The 8,951-nt window shown below is 42.9% G+C and overlaps 2 protein-coding genes across 2 annotated transcripts in view; one reads left to right on the top strand and one right to left on the bottom strand.

The window, feature by feature from the left end:
* Positions 1-1,747, top strand: part of LOC109963771 (glycerol kinase-like) — a 16,628-nt gene extending 14,881 nt beyond the window's left edge. Inside the window, exon 21 of the mRNA XM_020606608.1 lies at positions 517-1,747. Within this exon, the coding sequence (XP_020462264.1) occupies positions 517-530 (14 nt within the window). The 3' untranslated portion in view covers positions 531-1,747. The remainder of the gene's footprint in view (positions 1-516) is intronic.
* ddx18 (DEAD (Asp-Glu-Ala-Asp) box polypeptide 18) lies at positions 1,555-8,874 on the bottom strand. The gene is made up of 14 exons (XM_020606545.1): positions 8,681-8,874; positions 7,966-8,133; positions 7,711-7,875; positions 5,965-6,100; positions 5,686-5,786; positions 5,010-5,209; positions 4,021-4,135; positions 3,551-3,690; positions 3,296-3,457; positions 3,057-3,209; positions 2,805-2,918; positions 2,615-2,671; positions 2,304-2,481; positions 1,555-2,019 (listed from the first exon to the last, which is right to left on the bottom strand). The coding sequence occupies exons 1-14, from the start codon at positions 8,850-8,852 to the stop codon at positions 1,874-1,876; spliced, it is 2,007 nt and encodes a 668-aa protein (XP_020462201.1). The 5' UTR covers positions 8,853-8,874; the 3' UTR covers positions 1,555-1,873.
* Between the last annotated feature and the right edge of the window lie 77 nt (positions 8,875-8,951).

Below are 8,951 nucleotides of genomic sequence, written 5' to 3'. Positions count from 1 at the left end.
AGCTACAGTTTAAACATCAGGATGGCTTGAAACTTCATTAATGGGTCCTCCAAAGTCATCGAAATGCCACCAGAGGTCACTGTCTGGTGTTTAACTTAAGCCTAGACAATGTTTAAGAGGTGACTGTAAGGCAGCGTTAGCATATGATGGTATAAAAGCAGTAGTGTGTCAGGTACTGAATACATCAAACCTGAAAATAAAGGCCAGCCAGTGGACGAGGGTTAGTATTTGTAAGAAGCCTTGTTGCTGCAGAGCACAAGCAGGTAAATGATGAACTGGACTAATGGAGAAAGAGGAGATGACCACCTGCAAGTTAAACAGCAGCTAAAATGGCCATCTGCTAAAGTGACAGAGCAACAGCCTCGGCTGGTTAATGTGTTCTGGAGAAAGCTGTTCCAAACCATTGTTGGAACTAACTGATTTGCCTTTCTAGACTTTGTATTCCACCAGAAAAAAGTCCTTGGGTGTTGCTCTCCCTCTTGTGGTTTCTAACAAATGTATATTCTCACCTCACAGATCAAGGGCAGTGACGTACGTGTGATGCATTATGGGAACATGGAAGGAGGAAGATGTGAAGAAAAGCTGTAATCACAGCAAATATAATGTGCCAGCTGCAAGATGCAACGTGCAGTCATGCAGAGCGATGCGTGGCCTTCTAGAAGTAGCACTACATGAATGGACAGTTCAACCTCAAGTGCCAACTGGAGCCAAAGGAACAAGTGTTTCCATGGGTTTAGTCTTCCTTTTCTGAAAAACCATCCTGTAAAACTAGGAATTGGCTGTTAACTTGTTGTACAGTAATGTAGAGGGACAACTGGGTGTTCAGTCTGAAGAGCTGCTTTTTTTTTACCATTTGTACGTTTTCTAACTTTGAGATTCAGACACTGACGTCACACACACATTTAGTGTGACTAATTCATTTCTTTAAAATGCCTAGGGCTCAGCCTTTGTCATTTCTTAGAGGCTCTAAAGGGGAACGGAGAGCACTGTCCTTGAAGTCATGGTGAAACATTTACTGAATCTTTACAGTGAAGCTCAGTCTGATAGTGTAATAGGTCCAATATGAAACCTGATGGCACTTGACCCAGAACAGCACTTTATAATTTATCCTGTGTATGGAGAGTATGATTATGGAGCCATGCTGGGTTTTTATGATTGTTTTTTAAAAATGCTGAGGTCAGTGCTGGGACAATGGAGTAATCCTCACCACACCTTCACATGCTGCAGGTAAGCAGAGCAACACGGCACATTTTCATTTGACGTCTTTAACCACAACCAAACACTCATGTGATGAAAATCTTTAAAGCTCCCTTTAATTCAGAACAAATTACATTTTGAGAGTCAAATTCATAGCCAGCTTTCATTGTTTAAAAGGGAACAACTCATTGGTCCCAGGCTGTGCTGAGCTGTAGTGTGTGCACAACCTCCCCAAACCCTGTTCTTTGTTTTGTTGTTGTTGTTGTTCAGGACTCCTTCAGCTCTGCAGGAGTGTTTAGCTACTGAAATTCATGTCATGATACCTGACTTGCATAAATAAAATGAGCACATCAGCACTTCAGAGTTTGCATCTTCATTATAATTCCCATTTACAACAAGTCAACATAACGAGGCATCCTTGGTACATTTCATACGTCATACAAATTTAATCTTTGTTGATCAGGTCATTGACAGTGGGGCACATGGAGCTTGGCCTTCTGCAAAACCTACACCATATTTGTTTACATTTACAAAATACTTACACACAACTTTGTTGAAAAACTGGGCTGAAGTCATGTCTGAGGGAGACGGGGGCCGGGCGCCCCGTTCAAAGCAGGAAGTGAATGCAATAAAGGGCGGTTCCACTCAGTCCAGGCCGAGAATTACTTTGCGAGGCTCAGCGAGAAAACTGTCTCCGGTCGCTCTTTCCTTTGTTGACATGCTTAAAGATTCTGGATTTCTGCACGTTCTTGGACTTCTGGTAGCCAAACCCACCGCCGCCACCTCGCTTCTGTAACTTTGCACCTTTACCACTGTGGACGTCTGAGGAGGGAGAGCTGGGTTAAGAAAAACAGTTTGTTCCTATTTGGATGGTTTTCAAATTGTCCTGCCAACCTGCTGATGGCCTGAGAGGAGCTGCAGACAGGCGCTCCACATGATGACAACATGCACTATTCATTTGTACCTGTAAACTCAGTGTTTCCTATTTTTACCGCAGCCTGCGTCGCTGAGGTGAAATTCCTGCTCTGACATTTAAATTCAACATTAACAAAACCACAGTCTGCAGTGTTTAATGTGACCGTGTGTAGAACCACAACAAAGGATACTCAGATCAACATATGGAGGAACTTTGAAGCCAAATGAGAGCGCCACCATCGGGAGATTGAGGGTGTTGACGCTGTAGATCTGTTTGAGCGAATGGCTGTCGTAGGCCCTCACATAGGACTTGTAGGCCTCTTGAGCCGACTTGTGGAGGTAGTAGTTCTTCTCAATCAGCTTCTCCAACTGAGACACAGCAGAGTTTGTTAGAGTAGAGCCATTCATCTGTCTTTAATGTTACTTTCAGGCACATGAATCTCAAACATCTTTTCTATTTACAGAATCAGTTACATATTACTGAGCAGACCAAGTCTCTTACCTGTGACTGAATATCAGAGATTTTAGTCCAGGAAAACTCAAACTCACTCAACGGGACCTGAACAACATCCAAGAGTAAAACAAATCAGCTATTTCTTAAAAACAAGTAACCGACGCACTTTGTTGGAGCATAAACAGGACAAAATGGATGGCATCTAAACACTAAAGTCCAAAGTAGCAGACATGGTTACCTTGGCCTGTTTGAGGAAGCGAAGGAAGCCGAGTTCCTCCGGTCGCAGGATGAGGAGTGCGTGGCCTCTTCCATTGATGCCTCGGGCTGTTCTGCCCACCCTGTGAATGTACTCCTGTAGATGGAAAGAAAAGCTTACAACACCCTCAGTGACCTTGACAAGTTATCAAATAGCACAAGTATTAAAATCTTTAGGAGCTCGGGATGCGTTTTAATTCACTGACTGGTGATTTTTAAAAATAACTTAAAAAACCTTGGGGTCATCTGGAGGGTCATACTGGACGATCCAGTCCACCTCAGGGATGTCCAGCCCTCGAGCTGCCACATCTGTGCACAGCAGGATGCCAGAATCGGCGTTGCAAAACTGAAAGAAGGTACTGGTACGTTTGGTCTGCTTCTGCTTGCCCTGAGAGAAAAACACGACAAACCGTTTCTAACAAGAACAAGGCCTAAAGATCACACTGTGACGTCTGAATACCACGTGCATCTTACATGGATGGCCATGACGGGCAGATCAATGTAGTTGAGGAGCTCATAGTGGAATTTCACAGACATACAGGAAGAGAAGAAGACCATCAGCTTCTTCTTGCGGTTCTTCTTCAGGAAGGTGAAGAGCAACAGGAAACGCTTCTCTGACGGGCACACCACATAACCCTGAGACACAGGAGATTTCACTTCATGTCAAGTTTAGTGTGCTGAGGACCTCGGAAGCTTACGCCCATAACACAGGCACGCAGCTCAAAGTACCTGCTCCAGGCCATCAACAGTAGCTTTCTCTTTGTTGTCGTCTACCCCGACATAGAGAGGCTCTTTCTTCAGGGAGAAGCGAGCCAAGTCTTCCACCTTACGGGTCTGAGTGGCTGAAAACATCATGGTCTGTCTCCTCTCTGCAGAAAATGGCCCAAACATTAACACGCCATATACATAACACAGTCAAGACCCTTCATAGAGAGCAGCATGGGTCAGAGATGAGAGTGCTCATGTGTTTATACTTTACATAAACAGTACACAATTTGGTTGGTGTCTATAGAATGGTTTGGTCCAAAGAGCAATGGAGGAGCATTGGTGACTACAAATGTTTATCCTGTTACAAACAGGGTGTGAACACTGAGATGAACGCATTTAACAGACAGGGACAGTCCAACAAAGGCTATACAAACCACACAACAACAATGTAGTAACAAAGCAAAGAGAGCTTGGCAGCACCAGACACATACTGGGCAGCAGTTTGATGATCTGCTTCAGTTCCTCCTCGAAGCCCACCTCCAGGATGCGGTCGGCCTCATCAATGATCAGACACTGCAGGTTCTTGAACATGAACCCAGGGGTGTTCTAGAGACACAACGGTTATTTTTAGAATATTCTTTATTAAAACCAGCAAAAACATACAACACATTTACAGTAGGAACACATCACATGAACAACAGTGTGTGATGAATGTGTCCATACTGAACCAGGTCTACAAAGCACAATGACTTATGTAAATGGATGATGCAGTGGATAGCACTGAACATGGTTACAGTAGAGAAAAATGGACGACCAGTCATCTGAAGTTCGGGAGCATTGTATTTTATAATCAGAAAGGAAGCTGTCCCATGTCAAATATGCAAACACATCCATTATGGCGGGGTAGCATGATGCTGATACACTAGCACCTAGCTGTGGTGAACGGGGTCTGCACGGCCACTCTGAAAGACCTGCAGCTACTCAGCCCCGAGCAGACAGCTGTGGTGCAATGTCCTCCGACATGCGTCAATCACGGCCAGCTTGAATTTTTTCCCCATGCTGGTCCTGTCCACCACCATTTAATGTTGTGGCTGATCAGTGTATATTAAACACAGTAAGCAAAGGAAGTTAAAAAGGTGGTGACACATGCCAGTTACTGGGGATGGTGCAGAGCACGCACAGTAGGTTAAGAGTAAATGTGATGATTGTTTAGACGTACTTCAATTTACTCTTCACTGTCAGCAGTGTCATGTTTTTACTGGAGCTTTACATTAGCACGGTATGTTTTATGAAACTCTGATTTAACATAAAAACATTTAATGCTTTTGTTAACACGTTAAGGACACGTTGTGCACTTTATAAATGCTCCAAGTAATTTTTGGTTTAAAGCTTTTTATACTGTAGAAAACATATTTCTGATACATCTGATTAATACAATAATCATTAGTTGCAGCCCTATCCGGGTCCGCCCCCAGCTCACCTGGAGATGGTCCAGCAGACGACCAGGTGTGGCCACCAGGATGTTGACCCCGTTGGCCAGTTTCTGGGCCTCAGCTGAGCGATTGCTGCCCCCCATGATCAGACCATACGTGTGCACATGGTGTGTCATGAGCTCCTTCAGCACACCATAGGTCTGCATTGCCAGCTCACGTGTGGGTGAAAGGATCACTACACCAGTACCTGAGGAGAGGAGGAGGTAGTTACAGAGTAGAGCTTGTACTGGTCTGTCGATATGATGCGTATGACGATACTGGTGCTACGATTCAATACATCGAAATACTGTAAACAAGGTGATATATTGTGATTATTTTAAAATATATATAATTTTAGAAAAACCCTTAAAATAAGCAACACACCACCATATGCATAAAATCTCCCACAAAAAAACAATTTAGCTTTTTTCTGCAGCCAGAACAGGGATCTGCATTTGTCAGTTCCTGTAACATCCAGCAACACAGCACTACTTGTCATGGGAACCTTTAGTTAAAAATCAATACTATTTTTGAGAATCAATACAGTATCGCAAAGCGTAATATCCCAATGCTCAAGTGTATCGATATTTCCTAACACCCCTACTACGAAGACAGATTTCCAAAGCTTAAATGACAGGATGCAGTAGGATACATAAAGAAAACATGGGGGAGAACTTCCATTACCATTCCGGGGCATGAACTTGAGCTTGTAGATGAGCTCTATAGCTGGGATGAGGAAGGCCAAGGTTTTACCACTGCCTGTCTTGGCTGCAGCCAGGACATCCCTAAAAGTTAGCAGAACAAACACTGTTGAAATATCCACAAAAAAAAATCATGATTTCAGCCGAATGTTACTTAACATGGCCCTTTCTGGCGTTTCAAAAATTGTGATGGAACCAATGATGTCAGTGCTAAAACATGTGGAACCCAGCATCACTAACTTTACAACTCATCCAGACGTACCTTCCTTCCAGCAGGGGACGCATACTCTTGTGCTGGATCTCAGTCATGTGCTCGAAGCCCATCTCCTTCACCCCTTTCAGTGTGTTCTCACTCACCAACTCAGCAAGGGAAGCAAACGATGTGTCCTCAAAGGCTCCTAAAGACAATTGATAACAGCCATGTCAACTGAAAGGGTTTGCTGAAACCCTGATGGAACATAAAGAAAGGCTGATATAGTGTCACAAAACAGCACACATGTAAGGCAACACAATCACTTAGTGTGTGGGAGAGAAGAGCTCTTTCACCACACACAAACTGAACATGCCTCCTGTGTGTTACGGCCAGTCAGCGACCTGTGTGCAGATGTATACAGTAGGGTGTCTGTGTGTCAACATGCTGTGTGTGCAGCAGCCTCTAGCTACTTATTTCTTGCACTCTTTTTATATATTTCCGGCAGCTGGACACTAGAACAGAACTCAAGGATTAAGACTCTCTGACCTGCAGATCCTCTGATACAGTGCTGTCAGACTGTGGAACCAGACAGGCATTTAGAGTCTGTTTCTAAAGGTCTCTCTGTAGCTAACCAAGCTCGTGCTGTTGCTGCTACAGCTTTACCTTAAATGCAACAACATTCATTTCACAATTGAGCACTGCTGAAATGACTGACAGTCTTTATGATCCAAGTCATATTGCTGCCATGTCACTTATGCTAAATTGCCATCACATTTACCCAATAAAGTGTGTCCCTGAAACAGACAAGAGTCCATTTCACATCCACATCATTTTTTTTAAAGAGATGCACCAATTGCAGATTTCTTGGCTGAGTGTGACCTTGCCGATTTCAATTTTCTCTTTCTAATTGTAATTGATAGCACATGCAGAGATTTTTGTAACTTTTCTTTCATGAAAAAATCAACTGCAATAAAAATAAATTGTAAAGTTTTACATTTCCATCTTTCTCTCACTTTTTTCTCTACAAACCTCCAAGTAAGACCGAAGTGCAACAGGTAAAGGACACAGAAGGTCTGTTACATCAGTCCTACTGAACACGGTTCTTTTTGAAGTGTGTGTAGTTTGTATTTACTGTGTTTTAACATGGGTTAGATACATTGTACATATACATGCTGTTTCCCAGAGATTTGGCCATAGTTTCCCTTCTCCAGGGTGTTTCTGTAGGCTCCTCTGGGCACAGTTTGTTCACCACACACTTGCACTGAACACGTGCCTGGTACAGACAGGAGTGCGAGCGTCACTTAAGGTGCGTGCGAGATGTTATGTGCTGCACACGGTTTGTGCCACTATGTGCGCAACATAGACCATCATGCCTCTAAACCAGCGGTGGTCAATTCCAGTCCTCGAGGGCCCCTGTCCTGCTTGTTTTCCAACTAAGGCTCAGGTGTGTTCAGCCAGTCAGAAGCTGGAAGATACCATCTTAGATGAAAGTGGAGTGAGGAAAGATAAAGTGAATTGGTATCTTCCAATCATCAGTCAGTCACCAGTCAAAACCAGCCATATCTGATCTCTGCCAACTATTCAGTGCATCTCTATTTGTCTTTTAAATTCTTTTCAAACTTTTCACAATTAACATGCAGAAAACTCTGATGTATTTATCCAATAAGGAAAACTATGTTTTCTCACTACAAAGCCTGTCCAGCCACAGCATCACCTGTTTAAACGCATTATAATATTTTCTAGATTCAACTAACGGATCTTCAGAAATAATAAAATTAGGCTGTTTAAGATTCAGTTCTCTAGTTTGTTCAATACCTGTTAAGCCAGATGGTAATTCAGGTTGATCTTCCTCATTCTCTTCCCCATCATCCACAGCTTCCTCTGACTGGTTACTACCCAGTTCTCCATCTTCATCTACTGCGTCTTCTTCTTCTTCCTCCTCTTTTTCATCTTCTTTCACCGTTTTGGTTTTCTTCTTAGCTAAATGAGCATTGCAACATTCACTTTAGTTTACTACCACAAAAAATGAGGTTTGTCAGTTTCAAGCAAACAAACTCTTCAAGCTCTTACGTGATGATTCAGTAGTGTCACTGAGTCTCCTTTTCTTCTTCGGTGTCGTTGTCTCTGTGGTAAGCCCTTCCACTGGCACCTCATTCTGCTTCTTCGGTTTTTTCTTGTCGGCCTTATAAGTATTTGCTTGTTCCTCACAATGTTCCTCCTCTAGCCCGTTTGAGTTAACTGTGAAACCAAACAACTCATTTACCACATCGGCCACACGATGCAGAAAACACTGTTCTCAATTACTGTGCGTCACGAATACACTTTCCAGGGATTTAAAACCTTTATTCGCGTTTAAGTAACTCTGTGTAAATGTAAACCTATCTGCTTCTCTGCTGCCGTGTAAAGTTAACATCCTAAAGGAAAACTCTGGAAACCTGAACGTGTTAACGTTAGATTAAACTTTACCCATGTACAAGTACAAGGAACCGGAATGCAGTTTAGCATCTAACCAGAACGTTAGCTAAATATTAGCGAAGTAAGCTTAACGTGACAAATGTATGACAAACAATGATGGCATACACGAAAAGCCGCTACTACAAATGAAAATAGGCTAACATGGGTAAAAAATAAAAATAAAATGTTAGCACTTAACCGATGAACTCCCTATTAAAAATCATACCATGACGAGCTAACGCAGCTAGCCTCGCATGCGGAGTGCGTAACCACTTCAGAAACACAAAAATGAAGCTACAGCAACGCACTGCTTTGTATTTACTGCACATACCAGTCTCCCCGTCTTGTGCCAATTTCTTGGCCAGATTACGCTCTTTGTTCTTTTCATTTCTTTTCTGAATTTTCTTGCGGAGAAGCTTCATCTGTAAGTCCGCCATGGTAACGGCACACAGCACACGTGTGTATGTATGGCGTTCAGGACCCTTCAAGGTACCACTTTGCATTGCCTGAATGAAAATGGAAAGGACCTCGCATATAGCTCAGGCAAACCGAAAAAACTGGTAAACCATAATAAAATAAAGATAAGTTAAAATCAACTAACG

This window comes from Monopterus albus, unplaced genomic scaffold (genome assembly GCF_001952655.1).
Source record: "Monopterus albus unplaced genomic scaffold, M_albus_1.0 scaffold79.1, whole genome shotgun sequence".
Taxonomy (NCBI): domain Eukaryota; kingdom Metazoa; phylum Chordata; class Actinopteri; order Synbranchiformes; family Synbranchidae; genus Monopterus; species Monopterus albus.
This window is presented reverse-complemented; position numbering and strand designations above follow the sequence as displayed.